Source organism: Oncorhynchus clarkii, chromosome 18, assembly GCF_045791955.1.
Source record: "Oncorhynchus clarkii lewisi isolate Uvic-CL-2024 chromosome 18, UVic_Ocla_1.0, whole genome shotgun sequence".
In the NCBI taxonomy this organism is placed as follows: domain Eukaryota; kingdom Metazoa; phylum Chordata; class Actinopteri; order Salmoniformes; family Salmonidae; genus Oncorhynchus; species Oncorhynchus clarkii.
The window spans coordinates 16,363,539-16,386,038 of record NC_092164.1 but is presented as its reverse complement, the minus strand read 5'-3'; the positions used below and the strand labels follow the sequence as shown (position 1 = coordinate 16,386,038).

At 47.9% G+C, this 22,500-nt stretch overlaps 2 protein-coding genes across 2 annotated transcripts in view; one reads left to right on the top strand and one right to left on the bottom strand.

The window, feature by feature from the left end:
• Window positions 1-12,099, bottom strand: part of LOC139373088 (mitochondrial ribosomal protein S9) — a 19,632-nt gene extending 7,533 nt beyond the window's left edge. The window contains exons 1-5 of the mRNA XM_071113182.1: window positions 11,979-12,099; window positions 11,186-11,368; window positions 7,142-7,204; window positions 7,025-7,055; window positions 6,642-6,721 (exon numbers count right to left, since the gene is read on the bottom strand). Of these exons, the coding sequence (XP_070969283.1) occupies window positions 6,642-6,721; window positions 7,025-7,055; window positions 7,142-7,204; window positions 11,186-11,368; window positions 11,979-12,077 (456 nt within the window). The 5' untranslated portion in view covers window positions 12,078-12,099. The remainder of the gene's footprint in view (window positions 1-6,641; window positions 6,722-7,024; window positions 7,056-7,141; window positions 7,205-11,185; window positions 11,369-11,978) is intronic.
• A 5,819-nt stretch (window positions 12,100-17,918) lies between these two features.
• The window catches only part of LOC139373080 (NLR family CARD domain-containing protein 3-like), a 7,840-nt gene continuing 3,258 nt past the window's right edge, over window positions 17,919-22,500 (top strand). The window contains exon 1 of the mRNA XM_071113166.1: window positions 17,919-20,919. Coding sequence (XP_070969267.1) covers window positions 19,088-20,919 — 1,832 coding nt within the window. The 5' untranslated portion in view covers window positions 17,919-19,087. The remainder of the gene's footprint in view (window positions 20,920-22,500) is intronic.

Genomic DNA, 22,500 nt, shown 5'->3' with positions numbered 1-22,500 from the left:
GTTCCACTCAGCAGTGGGTAGGGGGTAGTCTGGAACCCCTGGTTCCCCTCAGCAGTGGGTAGGGTAGGGGGTAGTCAGGTACCCCTGGTTCACCTCAGCAGTGGGTAGGAGGTAGTGAGTTACCCCTGGTTCACCTCAGCAGTGGGAAGGGTAGGGGGTAGTCAGGTACCCCTGGTTCCCCTCAGCAGTGGGTAGGGGGTAGGGAGGTGCCCCTGGTTCTACCTCAGCAGTGGGTAGGGTAGGGGGTAGTCAGGTACCCCTGGTTTCCCTCAGTAGAGGGTAGGGTAGGGAGTCGTCAGGTACCCCTGGTTCCCCTTAGCAGAGGGTAGGGGGTAGTCAGGTACCCCGGTTCCCCTCAGTAGAGGGTAGGGGGTAGTCAGGTACCCCTGGTTCCCCTCAGTAGAGGGTAGGGGGTAGTCAGGTACCCCTGGTTCCCCTCAGCAGAGGGTAGGGTAGGGGGTAGTCAGGTACCCCTGGTTCCCCTCAGTAGAGGATAGGGTAGGGGGTAGTCAGGTACCCCTGGTTCCCCTCAGCAGAGGGTAGGGTAGGGGGTAGTCAGGTACCCCTGGTTCCCCTCAGTAGAGGATAGGGAAGGGGGTAGTCCGGAACCCCTGGTTCCCCTTGGGAGTGGGTAGGGGGTAGTCAGAAACCCCTGGTTCCCCTCAGCAGTAGGTAGGGGTAGTAAGGTACCCCTGGTTCCACTCAGCAGTGGGTAGGGGGTAGTCTGGAACCCCTGGTTCCCCTCAGCAGTGGGTAGGGTAGGGGGTAGTCAGGTACCCCTGGTTCACCTCAGCAGTGGGTAGGAGGTAGTGAGTTACCCCTGGTTCACCTCAGCAGTGGGAAGGGTAGGGGGTAGTCAGGTACCCCTGGTTCCCCTCAGCAGTGGGTAGGGGGTAGGGAGGTGCCCCTGGTTCTACCTCAGCAGTGGGTAGGGTAGGGGGTAGTCAGGTACCCCTGGTTTCCCTCAGTAGAGGGTAGGGTAGGGAGTCGTCAGGTACCCCTGGTTCCCCTTAGCAGAGGGTAGGGGGTAGTCAGGTACCCCGGTTCCCCTCAGTAGAGGGTAGGGGGTAGTCAGGTACCCCTGGTTCCCCTCAGTAGAGGGTAGGGGGTAGTCAGGTACCCCTGGTTCCCCTCAGCAGAGGGTAGGGTAGGGGGTAGTCAGGTACCCCTGGTTCCCCTCAGTAGAGGATAGGGAAGGGGGTAGTCAGGTACACCTGGTTCCCCTGAGCAGAGGGTAGAAGGTAGTCAGGTACCCCTGGTTCCCCTCAGCAGAGGGTAGTCAGGTACCCCTGGTTCCCCTCAGTAGAGGGTAGGGTAGGGGATAGTCAGGTACCCCTGGTTCCCCTTAGCAGAGGGTAAGTTAGGAGGTAGTCAGGTACCCCTGGTTCCCCTCAGCGTAGGGTAGGAGGTAGTCAGGTACCTCTGGTTCCCCTCAGTAGAGGGTAGGGTAGGGGGTAGTCAGGTACCCCTGGTTCCCCTCAGCAGAGGGTAGGGTAGGGGGTAGTCAGGTACCCCTGGTTCCCCTTAGCAGAGGGTAGGGTAGGAGGTAGTCAGGTACCCCTGGTTCCCCTCAGCAGAGGGTAGGGTAGGGGGTAGTCAGGTACCCCTGGTTCCCCTCAGCAGAGGGTAGGGTAGGAGGTAGTCAGGTACCCCTGGTTCCCCTCAGTAGAGGGTAGGGTAGGGGGTAGTCAGGTACCCCTGGTTCCCCTCAGTAGAGGGTAGGATAGGGGGTGGTCAGGTACCCCTGGTTCCCCTCAGTAGAGGGTAGGGTAGGAGGTAGTCAGGTACCCCTGGTTCCCCTTAGCAGAGGGTAGGGTAGGAGGTAGTCAGGTACCCCTGGTTTCCCTCAGCAGAGGGTAGGGGGTAGTCAGGTACCCCTGGTTCCCCTCAGTAGAGGGTAGGGTAGGGGGTAGTCAGGTACACCTGGTTCCCCTGAGCAGAGGGTAGGAAGTAGTCAGGTACCCCTGGTTCCCCTCAGTAGAGGGTAGGGGGTAGTCAGGTACACCTGGTTCCCCTGAGCAGAGGGTAGGAAGTAGTCAGGTACCCCTGGTTCCCCTCAGTAGAGGGTGGGGTAGTCAGGTACCCCTGGTTCCTCTCAGCAGAGGGTAGAAGGTAGTCAGGTACCCTGGTTCCCCTCAGTAGAGGGTAGGGTAGGGAGTCGTCAGGTACCCCTGGTTCCCCTTAGCAGAGGGTAGGGTAGGAGGTAGTCATGTACCCCTGGTTCCCCTCAGCAGAGGGTAGGGGGTAGTTAGGTACCCCTGGTTCCCCTCAGTAGAGGGTAGGGTAGGAGGTAGTGAGTTACCCCTGGTTCACCTCAGCAGTGGGAAGGGTAGGGGGTAGTCAGGTACCCCTGGTTCCCCTCAGCAGTGGGTAGGGGGTAGGGAGGTGCCCCTGGTTCACCTCAGCAGTGGGTAGGGTAGGGGGTAGTCAGGTACCCCTGGTTTCCCTCAGTAGAGGGTAGGGGGTAGTCAGGTGGCCCTGGTTCCCCTCAGTAGAGGGTAGGGGGTAGTCAGGTACCCCGGTTCCCCTCAGTAGAGGGTAGGGGGTAGTCAGGTACCCCTGGTTCCCCTCAGCAGAGGGTAGGGTAGGGGGTAGTCAGGTACCCCTGGTTCCCCTCAGTAGAGGGTAGGGAAGGGAGTCTTCAGGTACCCCTGGTTCCCCTTAGCAGAGGGTAGGGTAGGTGGTAGTCATGTACCCCTGGTTCCCCTCAGCAGAGGGTAGGGGGTAGTCAGGTACCCCTGGTTCCCCTCAGTAGAGGGTAGGGTAGGAGGTAGTGAGTTACCCCTGGTTCACCTCAGCAATGGGAAGGGTAGGGGGTAGTCAGGTACCCCTGGTTCCCCTCAGCAGTGGGTAGGGGGTAGGGAGGTGCCCCTGGTTCACCTCAGCAGTGGGTAGGGTAGGGGGTAGTCAGGTACCCCTGGTTTCCCTCAGTAGAGGGTAGGGGGTAGTCAGGTGGCCCTGGTTCCCCTCAGTAGAGGGTAGGGGGTAGTCAGGTACCCCGGTTCCCCTCAGTAGAGGGTAGGGGGTAGTCAGGTACCCCTGGTTCCCCTCAGTAGAGGGTAGGGGGTAGTCAGGTACCCCTGGTTCCCCTCAGCAGAGGGTAGGGTAGGGGGTAGTCAGGTACCCCTGGTTCCCCTCAGTAGAGGGTAGGGAAGGGAGTCTTCAGGTACCCCTGGTTCCCCTTAGCAGAGGGTAGGGTAGGTGGTAGTCATGTACCCCTGGTTCCCCTCAGCAGAGGGTAGGGGGTAGTCAGGTACCCCTGGTTCCCCTCAGTAGAGGGTAGGGTAGGAGGTAGTGAGTTACCCCTGGTTCCCCTCAGCAGTGGGAAGGGTAGGGGGTAGTCAGGTACCCCTGGTTCCCCTCAGCAGTGGGTAGGGGGTAGGGAGGTGCCCCTGGTTCACCTCAGCAGTGGGTAGGGTAGGGGGTAGTCAGGTACCCCTGGTTTCCCTCAGTAGAGGGTAGGGGGTAGTCAGGTGGCCCTGGTTCCCCTCAGTAGAGGGTAGGGGGTAGTCAGGTACCCCGGTTCCCCTCAGTAGAGGGTAGGGGGTAGTCAGGTACCCCTGGTTCCCCTCAGCAGAGGGTAGGGTAGGGGGTAGTCAGGTACCCCTGGTTCCCCTCAGTAGAGGGTAGGGAAGGGAGTCTTCAGGTAGCCCTGGTTCCCCTTAGCAGAGGGTAGGGTAGGGGGTAGTCATGTACCCCTGGTTCCCCTCAGCAGAGGGTAGGGGTAGTCAGGTACCCATGGTTCCCCTCAGTAGAGGGTAGGGAAGGGGGTAGTCAGGTACACCTGGTTCCCCTGAGCAGAGGGTAGGTGGTAGTCATGTACCCCTGGTTCCCCTCAGCAGAGGGTAGGGGTAGTCAGGTACCCATGGTTCCCCTCAGTAGAGGGTAGGATAGGGGGTGGTCAGGTACCCCTGGTTCCCCTCAGTAGAGGGTAGGGTAGGAGGTAGTCAGGTACCCCTGGTTCCCCTTAGCAGAGGGTAGGGTAGGAGGTAGTCAGGTACCCCTGGTTTCCCTCAGCAGAGGGTAGGGGGTAGTCAGGTACCCCTGGCTCCCCTCAGTAGAGGGTAGGGTAGGGGGTAGTCAGGTACACCTGGTTCCCCTGAGCAGAGGGTAGGAAGTAGTCAGGTACCCCTGGTTCCCCTCAGTAGAGGGTAGGGTAGGGGGTAGTCAGGTACACCTGGTTCCCCTGAGCAGAGGGTAGGAAGTAGTCAGGTACCCCTGGTTCCCCTCAGTAGAGGGTGGGGTAGTCAGGTACCCCTGGTTCCTCTCAGCAGAGGGTAGAAGGTAGTCAGGTACCCTGGTTCCCCTCAGTAGAGGGTAGGGTAGGGAGTCGTCAGGTACCCCTGGTTCCCCTTAGCAGAGGGTAGGGTAGGAGGTAGTCATGTACCCCTGGTTCCCCTCAGCAGAGGGTAGGGGGTAGTTAGGTACCCCTGGTTCCCCTCAGTAGAGGGTAGGGTAGGAGGTAGTGAGTTACCCCTGGTTCACCTCAGCAGTGGGAAGGGTAGGGGGTAGTTAGGTACCCCTGGTTCCCCTCAGCAGTGGGTAGGGGGTAGGGAGGTGCCCCTGGTTCACCTCAGCAGTGGGTAGGGTAGGGGGTAATCAGGTACCCCTGGTTTCCCTCAGTAGAGGGTAGGGGGTAGTCAGGTGGCCCTGGTTCCCCTCAGTAGAGGGTAGGGGGTAGTCAGGTACCCCGGTTCCCCTCAGTAGAGGGTAGGGGGTAGTCAGGTACCCCTGGTTCCCCTCAGTAGAGGGTAGGGGGTAGTCAGGTACCCCTGGTTCCCCTCAGCAGAGGGTAGGGTAGGGGGTAGTCAGGTACTCCTGGTTCCCCTCAGTAGAGGGTAGGGAAGGGAGTCTTCAGGTAGCCCTGGTTCCCCTTAGCAGAGGGTAGGGTAGGTGGTAGTCATGTACCCCTGGTTCCCCTCAGCAGAGGGTAGGGGTAGTCAGGTACCCATGGTTCCCCTCAGTAGAGGGTAGGGAAGGGGGTAGTCAGGTACACCTGGTTCCCCTGAGCAGAGGGTAGGTGGTAGTCATGTACCCCTGGTTCCCCTCAGCAGAGGGTAGGGGTAGTCAGGTACCCATGGTTCCCCTCAGTAGAGGGTAGGATAGGGGGTAGTCAGGTACCCCTGGTTCCCCTCAGTAGAGGGTAGGTTAGGGGGTAGTCAGGTACCCCTGGTTCCCCTCAGCAGAGGGTAGGGTAGGGGGTAGTCAGGTACCCCTGGTTCCCCTCAGCAGAGGGTAGGGGGTAGTCAGGTAGCCCTGGTTCCCCTCAGCAGAGGGTAGGGTAGGGGGTGGTCAGGTAGCCCTGGTTCCCCTCAGTAGAGGGTAGGGTAGAGGGTAGTCAGGTACCCCTGGTTCCCCTCAGCAGAGGGTAGGGTAGAGGGTAGTCAGGTACCCCTTGTTCCCCTCAGCAGAGGGTAGGGGGTAGTCAGGTACCCCTGGTTCCCCTCAGTAGAGGGTAGGAGGTAGTCAGGGAGCCCTGGTTCCCCTCAGTAGAGGGTAGGGTAGGGGGTAGTCAGGTACCCCTGGTTCCCCTCAGCAGAGGGTAGGGGGTAGTCAGGTACCCCTGGTTCCCCTCAGCAGAGGGTAGGGGGTAGTCAGGTACCCCTGGTTCCCCTCAGCAGAGGGTAGGGTAGGTGGTAGTCAGGTACCCCAAAAGAGTGGAAGGGGGTGAGTTCCCCGTCACAGAGAAGAGAAGAGAGAGAGAGAGCAGTAGAGAGTGTAATGTTTACTGTCATTTTTTATTGGTTATTTCACTTTTGTTTATTATCTAGTTAACATATGCCAATAAAGCCCTTTAATTAAATTGAGAGAAAGAGAGAGAGTAGTTTTCCCTCAGAGACAGACAGCCCTCCCTCCCTCTCAGACACTGGTCTGACATTCCTATTTTAACTAACATCAGGGACCCAGGGGTTGCTGCAAGGCATGGGAGGGGGGGGGGGGGGGGTTGACAAGAGGACAAAATATTGCCAGGTTACACACACTTCTTATCTGCCAGAGAAACACACCTCTGTCCCAGGTCAAATCAACCATATAAACAAGAGGGAGGTAAAGAGGGAGAACGAGCGGGTGTGAAGGAAAAATACAGAAGATGGAGGGATGGAGGTAAGCTGAGTGGGTAGAGGTGGGTAGCTAATCTACAGCACCGGTCTCCAGGGACCCTCTACCTCTCTGGTGAAATCCCCAGGGCAGAGCAGCTCTCATCCAGGCACAAAGCCTGACTATCAGCCATGGTAGTCACCGAGCCAGGCCTGAAACACGATTTAGGACGGGGACAGAGGGGCCCGTCATAGACACAGTCACGCCCCCTGCCTGTCGGCACCCCTCCCTTACCTTCCACAACCCACCTCTCCCAAACACCCCCACCCCCCTTCCTCTCACACTGCTCCTACTCTCACCATCCCACCTCCATCCACATCGCTCTCCATACCTCCCCACCCTTCCCTCCCTCCTGCTGTATTCAGCTGTAGCTCTGGCTGTGTGTGTGAAATGGGATGTGACAGGAGCACCTTTCCCTGGGGATCAGAAGCCTCTCTCTCCCATAAATAGGGCCCTGGGGGCAGACCAGAGCTTTCTACCTCCAGAAAAACATCCACCCTCAGTCTTTCTCCTCCCGGTCTCTCTCATACACACCCAGTACTCACGTGCATTAGAGAGTAGTAGGACTGCTTTCCTGTGTAGAACAGAAAGTGGAATGGCCGTCCATCTGCGCCCCATTGGACAGCTAGAGGATATGTGTGTGTGTGTGTAAGTGAGTGAGTGGGTGAATGAGTGGAGTGTGAGAGAGAGAGAGTGAGTGAGTGAGCGTGTGAGAGAGAGAGACAGAGGGAGACAGAGAGAGAAAGTTAGGCCATTGGTGTAAACCGCTTTACTTTGTCTAGCCCAATCACTGTTAAAGATTGAGCAAAAACTCAGAGAGGTCCCCCTGCTGGTGATGTTGTGAAAGTGCAGCTCTCACACAGAGTGAAAATGACCATAGGAGTAGAACAATCCGTCTCAGTTGTAAATCTATTTAAAAAGGACCCACCTCTCTGTTTTGGAAACACCTCATCCGGATGCTGGAAGAAAATATGAAGATTTTGAATCACTAATGAATATGAAGTTTCTGAGTTAATACACTTCTACATGAGACGTCTAGTCTTACCTTCATCAGTGGTTTGGCTTTTTTGTCAAACAGGCCGGAGGGGAACAGGTATGCAATGCTTCTCTGGAACAGAAACAGGAGAGAAGTCAAATATCATTAACATATCATAAAGATGGAGGGAGAAACCTTTAGTTTAAACAGCCAGCTCTGAACAGGGAGAAACCTTTAGTTTAAACAGCCAGCTCTGAACAGGGAGAAACCAAAAAGATCATCAAGGACAACAACCACCCGAGCCACTGCCTGTTCACCCCGCTATCATCCAGACGGCGAGGTCAGTACAGGTGCATCAAAGCAGGGACCATCAGGGCCAAGGCCATCAGACTGTTAAACAGCCATCACTAACATTGAGTGGCTGCTGCCAACACACTGACTCAACTCCAGCCACTTTAATAATAAAAAATTGGATGTAATAAATGTATCACTAGCCTCTTAAACAATGCCACTTTATATAATGTTTACATACCCTACATTACTCATCTCATATGTATATACTGTACTCTATACCATCTACTGCATCTTGCCTATGCCGTTCGGCCATCGCTCATCCATATATTTTTATGTACATATTCGTACTCATTAATTTACACTTGTTTGTATAAGGTAGTTGTTGTGAAATTGTTAGATTACTTGTTAGATATTACTGCATGGTCGGATCTAGAAGCACAAGCATTTCGCTACACTCGCATTAACATCTGCTAACCATGTGTGTGTGACCAATAACAATTGATTTGATCCTTTAGTTTGACAGCCAGCTCTGAACAGGGATAAATGATAGTAGCAGCCAGGCTAGCTAACAGGTTAGAGAGGAGACACTCAAGTCTTGTAAGAGTTCAGATAAAGGCTAGAGGGAAGTTCCTAGAGAACAGCAGTGAAAGTTAGAGGGGAGAGAGAACAAACAAACAGCTAGGTGACAGGAACCAGAGGACAGACTAGAGTCACCAGTTCACCCTAAGTTCACACACTCACAGCCAGTCTCCTTGTGAAGGCAGCAGAGTGGAGCCAGGTCATTAGTGCTGCTACAGATGGCACTACTCTTGACAAGGTGTGTGTGTGTGTGTGGAAGGGGACAAACAGGTAGTTTCCACCCTGCCACTCTTCTCCAGCCAGTCTGCTCATCCCTCCTCTCCCTCATCTTTATCTTATTTTCCTCCTTCACTCTGTCTGCTCAATTAAGAGAGGGAACAGGTGCTAGAAGGAGAGAGCATGCTGCAGCCTTTTGGGCTGTCAAGATGAGGGGAATCATAGAGAGAGGGAGGGAAGGAGAGTGAGAGGTGGAAGAGAGAGAGGCAGGTGAGGGGGAGGTGAAAAGAAGAAGACAGGGGAGGAGGAGAGTGGAACACTGTGCCAGATGAAGGCAGCACCTGTTCATTTCATACCCTAGGCTGCAATATGGCAGAGTCCCCTAGGGAGAGACAGAGAGAGGGGAAAGGGAGAGACCTTCTCCCTGCCACAGATTTCACTGTGTTGTTCACAGCACTCTAGATTCCTCCACTCTGTCTAAACTTCATCGATGTCAATAAAAAACGTAGAGAGAGTACTGCTACACAATAGTTTCTGCACAGAGCCTAATTTAGAAACTAAGTTTCCCCTTTCTTATCTCTGCTGCTAACACTTGCATTGTTTGCACTAATAGGAATGTCACAACTGAACCAGAGTCAACAACAACACATAGGCAGGCGCAAGTCTCCCCGAATTACCCCTCCAGTGGTCCCCCATTCCCTCTCCAGTCTCCCCCATTTCCCCCTCCAGTCTCCCCATTACCCCTCCTTTACCCCTAATTCCCCCTCCAGTGGTCCCCCATTTCCCCCTCCAGTGGTCCCCCATTTCCCTCTCCAGTCTCCCTCATTTCCCTCTCCAGTCTCCCCCATTTCCCCCTCCAGTCTCCCCATTACCCCTCCTTTACCCCTAATTCCCCCTCCAGTGGTCCCCCATTCCTTCTCCAGTCTCCCCCATTTCCCTCTCCAGTCTCCCCCATTTCCCTCTCCAGTCTCCCCCATTTCCCTCTCCAGTCTCCCTCATTTCCCTCTCCAGTCTCCCTCATTTCCCTCTCCAGTCTCCCACATTTCCCTTTCCCTCTGCAGTCTCCCTCATTTCCCTCTCCAGTCTCCCTCATTTCCCTCTCCAGTCTCCCTCATTTCCTTCTCCAGTCTCCCCCATTTCTCTCTCCAGTCTCCCACATTTCCCTCTGCAGTCTCCCTCATTTCCCTCTCCAGTCTCCCTCATTTCCCTCTCCAGTCTCCCTCATTTCCCTCTCCAGTCTCCTCCATTTCCCTCTCGTCTCCTCCATTTCCCTCTCGTCTCCTCCATTTCCCTCTCCAGTCTCCCCCATTTCCCTCTCCAGTCTCCCTCATTTCCCTCTCCAGTCTCCCTCATTTCCCTCTCCAGTCTCCCACATTTCCCTCTCCAGTCTCCCCATTTCCCTCTCCAGTCTCCCTCATTTCCCTCTCCAGTCTCCCTCATTTCCCTCTCCAGTCTCCCTCATTTCACTCTCCAGTCTCCCTCATTTCCCTCTCGTCTCCCCCATTTCCCTCTCCAGTCTCCCTCATTTCCCTCTCCAGTCTACCCCATTCCCCTCTCCAGTCTCCCACATTTCCCTCTCCAGTCTCCCCATTCCCCCATTTTCCACATCTCTCCCTCTCCTCCACTCATCTGACGATGGGACGCTCCATGTCACTTCCTGTTACAAAGCCCACTGCTAACAGCTCTATTCATTAGATAGGATAGAAGGTTAGAGACTGCCAGGAAGTGAAGAATCATGGGAAATCAAACTAAACGAGTGGGGCAAACGAAGCTAATGCATTCTTCCTTCGTAATGAATAAAACATGGGATGTGTGTGTATCAGGCGTTGCTAATACAGTGGACACAGCACATTACACAGTGCTGGCCCCTGCTGAGTCTGTCTGTGTGATCAGATCCAGGTCTTATTGTTTATTTTCATAATGACTATATGTGTACACATCTTATGGACACCAGAATAGTAGAGGTACACAAGTTGTTTTGTAGGTCACTCTGTAATGATTTGCACGACCACCGTGCGTCCCACATGTCATGGTAATGTAGGTGGGTGTTTTACACTTTTGAACGTAATATTCCCTTACTGCTGTCTAGCTTACAACCCGGCCTGATTGCACATAGGAATTTAATTATTGATGCCAACATGTACCTCTCTGTTTATTGAATATGCATAAATTGTAGCTTTTTGTGTGGCGTTGTATGTGTAATGGCTATGTGAGGTAACATGTGGATATATTAGATGGGATAACGCTGTCTGCTTGACCTGATGAAGATCCGTGTTGGATCGAAACGTTGTCATTAAAGGTGGTAATTGGGGGCAAATTCAGTGCGCGGGCCTTTCTGTTATTTTCAATTAAACTTCCTTACCCCATCACCTAGGTGTTTTAAGGACATGCGTATGACCACAAACTGCTTTACACAGCCCACTGGTAAGTGCTAACAGTTCTGTTCATTATATAGAACGATGGTTAGACAGCACCGGGAAGTGAAGAATCATGGGAAATCAAATCAAACTAAACGAGCGGGGCAAACGAAGCTAATGCATTCTTCCTTCGTAATGAATAAAACATGGGATGTGTGTGTATCAGGCGTTGCTAATACAGTGGACACAGCACATTACACAGTGCTGGCCCCTGCTGGTGACTGTTAGAGTGTGTCTGTGTGATCGGCTCCACCAGATGCTGCTGATGGCATGCGGAGACAGACCAGAGACGATTCTCAACTACTGTTGGGGAATTAAACTAATATGGCTGGAAAACCACCTTAAATACATGTGACAGAGAAAGAAAGCATAATGTATCTACTCCAAATAAGGTGCCACCTTTCTAAACATTGCCTAGCCAAATGCATATCTCAATTGAGTTGAGGGGGGACACCATAGACTTATTGAGGTATGAATCCGTCTCTGATTGTAGGGTAAGGACAAAAAACTGCATTACACTACATCCCTCTAGGGTTTACACTGCATCCCTCTAGCGAAAGACAGGAGTTGTACACCCCTCGTTAGACATAAGTGCAGTCTTTCTTACATTAATGTCCCCCTGAGTGAAGGTCTCAGGGTCCTCTCCCATCATGTTGGCTAGATGTCTCTTCCCGATGTTGAACTCCTCCACCTGCTTCTTGATGAACTCCTCTGAGAACTTCTCTGGGCCCGCTGCAGCCAGGTTCTTCCTGTGGAGAACAGCACTCACACATAGCTGTCTGGACAGCACCTGAGGTGTGGGAGAGAGGAGGTTCTTATGTTAGGATACATACTGTAGTATAGAACTGGTGCTTTAATAACCCAGGTCCTTGGTTTCACAGGGATAGATGAATGTCAGTTATCTGGGCTAATAGACTGTCTCTGTAGGTGGCTCTGGTCTTTTAGGTGCATTAAGTTAGTCTGAAATGGTGAGATTTGGCATTGACAAATATACCAACTGATGGGCATTTGACAGCAAGGTATCCACTAGTAAATGGGACTAACATTGGATTAACGTAGTATTACGTTAGCTAGCTATGCAAACAAGCTCTGTGAGGCTTAGCTAACTAAGGTTCTATTAAACCAAAATATTGCGACTTGTATGTCCAATATGTTCATGTAGCTAAACTATGTCCATTATGGCATGCATGTTGAGACAAGAAGAACAATATCTAGAGAGTCAACTAGCTACTTAGCTCTCTGTCTGTCTTACTTCAATGACAGTTTACATGTGAGCTAGTTGACAAGGCAGCGCATTGCTACTAGCGCTAAGCTATTTCAAGGACAACTCAGCCCTTCTCTACAGTGCAGCCCCGTTGACATTTCCGTGAAAACATGCCAAATTAAACTCCTGGCTTTACCTGGCGAGTTAAATTTGACGAGACTGTGTTAAAATTGAAGCAGCAATTTCCGCATTTCCAGAGAAAAGATCCCACGGTTCTTCCACCGGAGGCCGCCATGTTTGCTATACGACGCTCTGGTGAAAACAGGAAGTACGTCGATAGCAAAAGCGTTTGCATTTGCATTTGTGTTACAATGTAACTGTTACAATGTTACTACATTTCATTTCTCACTGTATATTTGGCAAAATTCGGATACAAAGTATTTGTTTCTACAAAACAATAACCGTATTTGATATATCCATAGAATAACTAGAATAAATGTATAGGTTTTCAGTCCCTTTGTTGCATCCAACAATTAGTTGAAAAGATAGGTATTATAACAAATATGTGTTTTTATTATTATGGGATATGAGGGCACTATGGGATATGAGGGCAGCATTATACTAGGGGATATATACTATGGGATATGAGGGCAGCATTCGTAATTTTGGTCAACGTTTCGTGTGGAACCCTAATTAGTAGGTAACAATTGAACTGGTACAAATCACCCAACCCTACTTACTACACATGTTCAGATGAGCCACGACAACTAAATAACAAACAGCTATACAACTATAAAACGTAACCACTATAAAACTACGCAAACAACAACCATACAACTATACACTATACAACTGTACAGAAGTATACTATAATACAAGTATTCACTATGCTTCAGATGTAAAATAAGTGTTGGATACTTGGACTCAACCTTCATGGATTTAAAACCATATAGGATTGTTGTAGGCATTGGCTGGAGGGAGTTTCCACCATTGCTAGTTTCCAAATGTTAAAATACTATTAATAAGAAACTCTTCTCTCCACTGCGACTTCCTGGTGTTGTGTAAGGTCCTCCGGAAAAGTTAAGAGTAAAAAAACGAGTTGTTCTATTATGAGACGACAAAGTAGAATATCATCTTCAAAACGGAGATTACATAAAGTAAATATTTCAGAAATGAATCCACACGACAGAGCAGAGTGAGTGAATGGAGTACGGGTTATATAGTATAAGGGAGAGTAGTATCGCCTGGACTGAGTAAGAGAACATTGATTTAATGTTATGTGTTAATAAGTCTGACGTGGATCAGTACACACTGTTAAAAGGAGGTACTGCCTCTCACAATGTTTTTCTTTAAATCTACTTTTTATCAAACCAGCTCTATATGAAGTGTTTGTGTAGTTAATTCACTTGTACTTGGTGGAGAGGAAGGGCTTACAGATGGACATGAGGAAATGGGTTAGGAACTGTGAGCAGTGGTTGAAAAGTACCCAAATGCCATACTTGAGTAAAGGTAAAGATACCTTAATAGAAAACGACTAAAGTAAAAGTGAAATTAACCCAGTAAAATACTACTTGAGTAAAAGTCTAAAAGTATTTGGTTTAAAATATACTTAAGTATCAAAAGTAAATGTAATCGCTAATATATACTTAAGTATCCATATTAAAAGTACAAATCATTTAAAATTCCTTATATTAAGCAAACCATTTATTTTTTTACGAATAGCGAGGGGACACTTCAACACTCAGACATCATTTACAAACTAAGCATTTGTGTTTAGTGAGTCTGACAAATTGGAGGCATTCGGGATGACCAGGGATGTTCTCTTGATAAGTGTCTGAATTAGACAATTTTCCTGTCCTGCTAAGCATTCAAAATGTAACTAATACTTTTGGGTGTCAGGGAAAATGTAAGGAGTAAAAAGTACATTATTTTCTTTAGTAATTTCTTTAGTAATGTAGTGAAGTAAAAGTTGTCAACAATACCTCAAAAAACTACTTAAGTAGTACTTTAAAGTATTTTTACTTAAGTACTTTCCACCACTGACTGTGAGTATATTTGGGTGTGTACACTTGAATTCTGTTTGATGTATAAACATATTCACCAACATTCTTCTCTTTGTTACAGCATGTTTCGGCTTACAGTGGTGAGACAATGTTGGGGACCAACTGGTTCCTACAGGGAGGAGGTGGATCAGTGAAACGCTTTGTACCTTGGCTCTCCCTTCAGTTCACCAGACAGCAGAATGAAGAGCAGAGCTTCACACGAAGGGGAGAAATAAATGACTAATGATCACTACTGTAAGTTGTTGGGTCGTGTGTAATATGCTAGTGATACAGTGCATTTGAAAAGTATTCAGACCGTATTCTGACTTTTTCCACGTTTTGTTACATTACAGCCTTATCCTAAAATTGATTCAATTGTTTTCCCCCCTCATCAATCTACAAGCAATACCCCATAATAACAATGCAAAAACAGGTTTTTAGAAATTTTTGCAAAATTATACAAATCAAAAAAACGTCTATTACATTTACATAAGTATTTAGACCCTTAACTCAGTACTTTGTTGAAGCACCTTTGGCAGAAATTACAGCCTCAATTCTTCTTGGGTATGACGCTACAGGCTTGGCACACCTGTATTTGGGGAGTTTCTCCCATTCTTCTCTGCAGATCCTCTCAAGCTCTGTCAGGTTAGGTGGGGAGCGTCGCTGCACAGCTATTTTCAGGTCTCTCCAACGATGTTTGATCGGGTTCAAGTCCGGGCTCTGGCTGGGCCACTCAAGGACATTCAGATACTTGTCCCAAAGCCACTCCTGCGTTGTCTTGGCTGTGTGCTTAGGGTTGTTGTCCTGTTGGAAGGTCAACCTTTGCCCCAGTCTGAGGTCCTGAGCGCTCTGGAGCAGGTTTTCATCAAGGATTGCTCTGTACTTTTCTCTGTTCATTTTTCCCTTGATCCTGACTATTGTCCCAGTCCCTGCTGCTTAAAAACATCCCCACAGCATGATTCTGCCACCGCTATGCTTCACCGTAGGGATGGTGCCAGGTTTCCTCCAGACGTGATGCTTTGCATTCTGGCCACTCTACTGTAAAGGCCTGATTGGTGGAGTGCTGCAGAGATAGTTGTTCTTCTGGAAGGTTCTCCCATCTCCACAGAGGAACTCTGGAGCTCTGTCAGAGTGACCATCGTGTTCTTGGTCACCTCCCTGACCAAGGCCTTTCACCCCCGATTGGTCAGTTTGGCCGGGGGACCAGCTCTAGGAAAAGTCTTGTTGGTTCCAAACTTCTTACATTTAAGAATGATGGAGGCCACTGTGTTCTTGGGGACCTTCAATGCTTCAGACATTCCCCAAATCTGTTCCCCGACACAATCCTGTCTCGGAGCTCAACGGACAATTCCTTCGACCTCATGGCTTGGTTTTTGCCCTGACATACACTGTCAACTGTGGGACCTTATATAGACAGGTGTGTGCCACTCCAAATCATGTCCAATTAATTGAATTTACCACAGGTGGACTCAAGGATGATCAATAGAAACAGGATGCACCTGAGCTCAATTTCGAGTCTAATAGCAAAGTGTCTGAATACTTATGTAAATATGGTATTTCTGTTTTCACTTAGTCATTATGGTGTATTGTGTGTAGAATGATGAGGAAAGAATTGTATTTAATACATTTTAGAATAAGGCTGTAACGTAACAAAATGTGGAAAACGGAAGAGGTCTGAATACTTTCTGAATGCACTGCATATTCAAAGCGTTGTTTTTCGCTTAGCCAGTAATGTCGGTTATAGACACTTTCTAGTTTGAGTCGCAAGAAAATACCAAGAAAATACCAATCCTGGTCCTGGAGAGCTAGGTGTGCAGGCTTTAGTTCCAGCCCAGTACTAATACACCTGACTAGCTACAACGGTGGGACTGTAATGATTTTCCCGGGTAGGGGGCTTGGATGCATTCGACTTTTAAGAATGCTGCATGACTTTCATGGCAGATGAGTCATGTGTATCTGAAGTCTATTGCAGATATCTTTCTCATGTCTTATCCTCAGTGATCCAAAATGTCTTCTGTTGCTGAGCTTCTGCTGGCCACTCTGGAGGACCTGCTCGAAGTAGATCTAAAGATGTTTAAATGGCGCCTGACCCAGGACGTGCTGGAAGGCTTTCCTCACATTCCAGTGAGCCAGCTGGAGAATGCTGACAGACTGGACATTACAAACACGATGGTGGAGACCTATGGTCCTGAGGGAGCTGTGAAGATCTCACTGGAAATCCTGAGGAAGATGAATCAGAACCAACTGTCTGATAGGTTAAAGAACCAGTACAATGAGGGTGAGACAACAGAAGCAGCAGGTTAGACAATTATACTACGTTTAAGATTATTATCATTTTTACATAACAAGCAGCAACACATGGCAGGCAGCAGAAAATCCCAGACGAAACTGATGTACTACAAGAGCTTTCTTTCACTCTCTCTCTCTCTCTCTCTCTGTCTCTCTCTCTCTCTCTCTCCCTCTCCCTCTCTCTCTCTCTACCTCTCTACCTCTCTCTCTCTCTCTCTCTCTCTCTACCTCTCTCTCTCTCTCTACCTCTCTACCTCTGTCTCTCTCTCTCTCTCTCTCTCTCTCTCTCTCTCTCTACCTCTCTCTCTCTCTCTCTCAGCCCCGAGTGTTCCAGTGGTTTTAGAAGTCAGAGGTAAGCTGTTTGAATCAACACAACAGCACCCAGCGGGCAGAATTTGAAACGTGCATATGCCGTGTTCACATACTGTTGGAGTTATTGGACGGCAGGTAGCCTAGTGGTTAGAGCGTTGGGTCAGTAAACTAAATGTTGCTGGATCAAATCCCTGAGCTGACAAGGTAAAAATCCACCGTTCTGCCCCTGAGTCAGAGGTAAGCAGTTAACCCACTGTTCCTAGGCTGTCATTGTAAATAAGATTTTGTTCTTGGCTGACTTGTCTAGTTAAATAAAGATAAAATAAAAATCGGAAATGTCTAGTTCCGACTGGGACGTTTCACTTGAACAACTCTCCCAGTCGCAATTACAGTACAAGTGGGAAACTCAGAGAAAATGTTGTGGTGATTGACTTTCTCAACCAAAAGATGACCATAAATCTATTTTTGACAACTACGACATCATCAATATGGATAATGTATGTAGTTTGACCATATTGTCAATGTTTTGCAAGCTTGCTAACTTTATTATTAGTAATGTTATCTAGCCTATCAAGCTAGTTGTATCACAACCAGCCGTGAGTGGGAGTCCCATAGGGCGGCGGACAAATGGTCCAGCGTCGTCCGGGTTTGGCCGGTGTGGGCCGTCATCGTAAATAAGAATTTGTTCTGAACTGACTTGCCAAGTTAAATACAGGTTAAGTAAAAAAGCACAAGAATGAAACAGTCGTATTTCCGACATCACAACTAGACGAGCATGTGAACATGGCAATAGCAGCAGGATAAGGTTTTGAGTTGGAGGTGCTGACCGGTGGGTGGGGGTGGCTTTAATTCATGCAATTCTACATCGTTTTACATGAAGTCCCAGCCTATACTCTGACACTGACAAACTGAGATCAATAACAATGACCTCGTCTTGAATGCAACCAATAGCCACATTTTTTAAGATAAGCTATTGCTCCTTGGTGGCTAGATTATGCTCTCTTGTGTAGCCTAGTACTAGCACTTTCAGCACCCCTAATTCCCATGGGAATGGACAGGTGACTTCATTTTGATGTCATATTCTGGTAGGAAACTGGTTCTGGTTGAGAAGACCAGATAAGATACAGTGCAGTCGGAACGTATTCAGATTAAATCATCCCCCCCCCCCACTCATCAATATTCACACAACACCCCGTTATGACAAAGCAAAAACAGGTTTTTAGATATTTTTTGCAAATGTTTTAAAAATGTTAAACTGGTATCACATTTACATAAGTATTCAGACCCTTTACTCAGAACTTTTGTTCAAGCCCCTTTGGCAGTGATTACAGCCTCCAGTCTTTTTGGGTTTGACGCTACAAGCTTGGCACACTTGTATTTGGGGAGTTTCTCCCATTCTTCTCTGCAGATCCTCTCAAGCTCTGTCAGGTTGGATGGGGAGCTTTGCTGCACAGAGTCTCTCCAAAAAATGTTTGATCGGGTTCAAGTCCAGGTTCTGGCTAGGCCACTCAAGGATATTCAGAGACTTGTCCTGAAGCCACTCCTGCGTTATTAAAGAGTTCAATCTTGGTTTCATCAGACCAGAGATTCTTGTTTTTTATGGTCTTTTTTATGGTTTTGTTGCCTTTTTTGGCAAACCAAACCCGACCTTCAATGCTGCAGAAATGTTTCGGGTACCCTTCTCCAGATCTGTGCCTCGACACAATCCTGTCTCGGATCTCTACGGACAATTCCTTCGACCTCATGGCTTGGTTTTTGCTCTGATATGCACTGTCAACTGTGGGACCTTATATAGACAGGTGTGTGCCTTTCCAAATCCTATCCAATCAATTGAATTTACCACAGGTGGACTCCAATCAAGTTGTAGAAACATTTCAAGGATGTTCAATGGAAACAGGATGAACATGAGCCCCATTTCCAGTCTCATAGCAGAGGGTCTGAATACTTATCTAAGTAAGATTTTCATGTTTTTTAAATTTTTAATACCTTTGCAAACATTTCTAAAAACTGTTTTCGCTTTGTCAAGTATGAGCTATTGTGTGTAGATTGAGGAAATTGTTTAATTTAATACATTTTAAAATAAGGCTGTAATGTAACGACATGTGGAGAAAGGGAAAGGGTCTGAATACTTTCCGAATGCAGTGTATACCAGATTATTTTTTAAATTGAACCTTTAGGCAAGTCAGTTAAGAGCAAGTTCTTATTTACAATGACGACCTACACCGGCCAAACTAGGACCACGCTGGGCCAATTTTGTGCCACCCTATGGGACTCCCAATCACGGCCGGTTGTGATACAGTCTGAATTCGAACCAGGTTGTCTGTAGTGACGCCTCTAGCACTGAGATGCAGTGTCTTAGATAACCAGGTAACAACCAGATAACAACCAGATAACAACCAGGTAACAACCAGATAACAACCAGATAACAACTAGGTAACAACCAGGTAACAACCAGATAACAACCAGGTAACAACCAGGTAACAACCAGATAACAACCAGATAACAACCAGATAACAACCAGGTAACAACGTCTTCTATCATGCCGACATCGAGACATCATGTAAAATATGTCATATTTTGGTTATTTTCTGGTGAAATAACCAGATCATTTATGGTTGCTAAAAAGACATTTGACAAAACAACCTGACCAAAACATGTCATAATGACATCAATACACACACACAAACACATACCGTTACCATGGCAGTATATAAAAAGTAAACTCACTGGATCTTTGTTTTTTCTTGCAGTCCAAGACAAACTGAAATCCTACCTTAAGAAGAAGTACGGCTGTATATACGAGGGGACGTCAAAGGAAGGTGATTTCATCTACCTAGACCAGATCTACACTGAGCTCCATGTGATCGAGGGGGCCTGGGGAGGGGTCAGAGATGAGCATGAGGTCATACATCTGGAATCTAGAACACCAGCCACAGGAGAGACCACTATTGAAGCCAACAACATTTTCAAACCCCGACCTGATCAAAAGAAGCCAATCAGAACAGGGCTTACACTGGGCATCGCTGGCGTGGGAAAGACTGTCTCCGTTCAGAAGTTTATTCACGACTGGGCAGAAGGAAAGGAGAACCAAGACATTGATTTCATCTTTCCACTTCCTTTTTGCAAAATTAATTCTAATATAGGAGAAAAGGACTGCAGTCTGATTGAACTGCTTCATCAATTCTTCACTGTCATGGTACCGGTGAAGACCCTGGGGGAAGGTTCTAAAGTTCTGTTCATCTTTGATGGTCTGGACGAGAGCCGACTTCCTCTGAACTTCAACAGTAAGGTTCTGACAGACGACACAAAGCCAGCCTCGCTGGACCAACTGATCACAAACCTCATCACAGGAGAGCTCCTCCCCTCTGCTCTCATCTGGATAACCTCCCGACCTGCTGCAGCCAATCAGATCCCTCGTCAACACATCCACCAGTGGACAGAGGTACAAGGGTTCAACGACCAACAGAAGGAGAAGTACTTCACAAAGAAAATTAGTGATAAGAACCTGGCCAGCAGAATCATCAACCATGTCAAGTCATCAAGGAGCCTCCACATCATGTGCCACATACCAGTGTTTTGTTGGATTTTATCCACTGTTCTAGAGAAGCTGTTTGATGAAGCAGGGAGTGGAGATTTGCCCAAAACCCTGACTGAGACATACTTACACTTCCTGATCTTTCAGACAGACAGGATGAGAGCAAAAGGGAATTCCGTAGGAAGTGACAACATAGTCCTCAAACTTGGAGAGCTGGCATTTCATCAGCTGGAGAAGGGATACCTTATCTTCTATGAGGAAGACCTCACAGAGTGTGGCATTGGAGTCAGAAAAGCATCCGTGTACTCAGGATTGTGCACCGAGATCTTTAAGGTGGAGGGGAGGACCAGTCAGAAGACAGTGTTCAGCTTTGTTCATCTGAGCATCCAGGAGTGTCTTGCTGCTGTTTATGTGTTTCTCACATTCATAAACTGCAATAAAAACCCACTGGTCCAACAGAACTCCTCCTTTTTGCGGAAACTTCGGAAACACCAACCTATGATGAACTTACTCAAGAGTGCAGTGGACAAGGCCCTAAAGAGTAAGAATGGACACCTGGACCTGTTCCTCCGTTTCCTTCTGGGCCTCTCACTGGAGTCCAATCAGACTCTCCTACAAGGCCTACTGACACAGACAGGAAGCAGCTCACAGACCAATGAGGAAATAGTTGAGTACATCAAGATGAAGATCAGGAAGAATCCCTCTCCGGAGAGATGCATCAATCTGTTCCACTGTCTGAGTGAGCTGAATGACCATTCTCTAGTAAAGGAGATCCAAACATACCTGAGCTCAGGAAGTCTCTCAGCAGCCAAACTGTCACCTGCACTGTTTTCAGCTCTGGTGTTTGTGTTGCTGACTTCAGAAGAAGAGCTGGATGTGTTTGACCTGAAGAAATACTTTAGATCAGAGGAGGGTCTTCTGAGGATGCTGCCAGTAGTCAAAGCCTCCAGAACAGCCCTGTGAGTAACTGTTAGGGCATTTTAAATACTGATCATCAGGATATATATATATATATATATAACAAGTTTTAATGACTCCAACCTAAGTGTATGTAAACTTCCGACTTCAACTGTATATATATATATATATATATATATATATTTTATATATATATATATATACAGTTGAAGTCGGAAGTTTACATACACTTAGGTTGGAGTCATTAAAACTTGTTTTTCAACCACTCCACAACTTTCTTGTTAACAAACTATAGTTTTGGCAAGTCGGTTAGGACATCTACTTTGTGCATAACACAAGTCATTTTTCCAACAATTGTTTACAGACAGATTATTTCACGTATAATTCACTGTATCACAATTCCAGTGGGTCAGAAGTTTACATACACTAAGTTGACTGTGCCTTTAAATAGCTTGGAAATGTCATGGTTTAGAAGCTTCTGATAGGCTAGCATCATTTGAGTCAATTGGAGGTATACCTGTGGATGTATTTCAAAGCCTATCTTTAAACTCTGTGCCTCTTTGCTTGACATGTGAAAATCAAAAGAAATCAGCCAAGAACTCAGAAAAATATTGTAGACCTCCACAGTTCTGGTTCATCCTTGGGAGCAATTTCCAAACACCTGAAGGTTCCACTTTCATCTGTACAAACAATAGTATGGCAAAGTATAAACACCATGGGACCACGCAGCCGTCATACCGCTCAGGAAGGAGACGCGTTCTGTCTCCTAGAGATGAATGTACTCTGGTGCAAAAAGTGCAAATCATTCTCGGGGCAATAGCAAAGGACCTTGTGAAGATGCTATCTATATCCACAGTAAAACGAGTCCTATATCGACATAACCTGAAAGGTCGCTCAGCAAGGAAAAAGCCATTAATCCAAAACCGCCATAAAAAGCCAGACTACTGTTTGCAACTGCACATGGGGACAAAGATCATACTTTTTGTACTTTTTTTTTTTTCTGGTCTGATGAAACATAAATAGAACTGTTGGACATAATGACCATCGTTATGTTTGGGGGACAAATGGGGATGCTCGCAAGCCAAAGAACACCCTCCCAACCATGAAGCACGGGGGTGGCAGTATCATGTTTTGGGGATACTTTGCTGCAGGAGGGACTGGTGCACTTCACAAAGTAGTTGGCATCATGAGGAAGGAAAATCATGAGTATATATTGAAGCAACATCTCAAGACATCAGTCAGGAAGTTATAGCTTGTTCGCAAATGGGTCTTCCAAATGGACAATGACCCCAAGCACACTTCCAAAGTTGTGGCAAAATGGCTTAAGGACAACAAAGTCAAGATATTGGAGTGGCCCTCACAAAGCTCTGACCTCAATCCCATAGAACATTTGTGGGCAGAACTGAAAAAGCATGTGTGAGCAAGGAGGCCTACAAACCTGACTCAGTTGCACCAGCTCTGTCAGGAAGAATGGGCCAAAATTCACCCAACTTATTGTGGGAAGCTTGTGGAAGGCTACCCGAAACGTTTGACCCAAGTTAAACCATTTAAAGGCAATGCTACCAAATACTAATTGAGTGTATGTAAACTTCTGACCCACTGGGAATGTGATGAAAGAAATA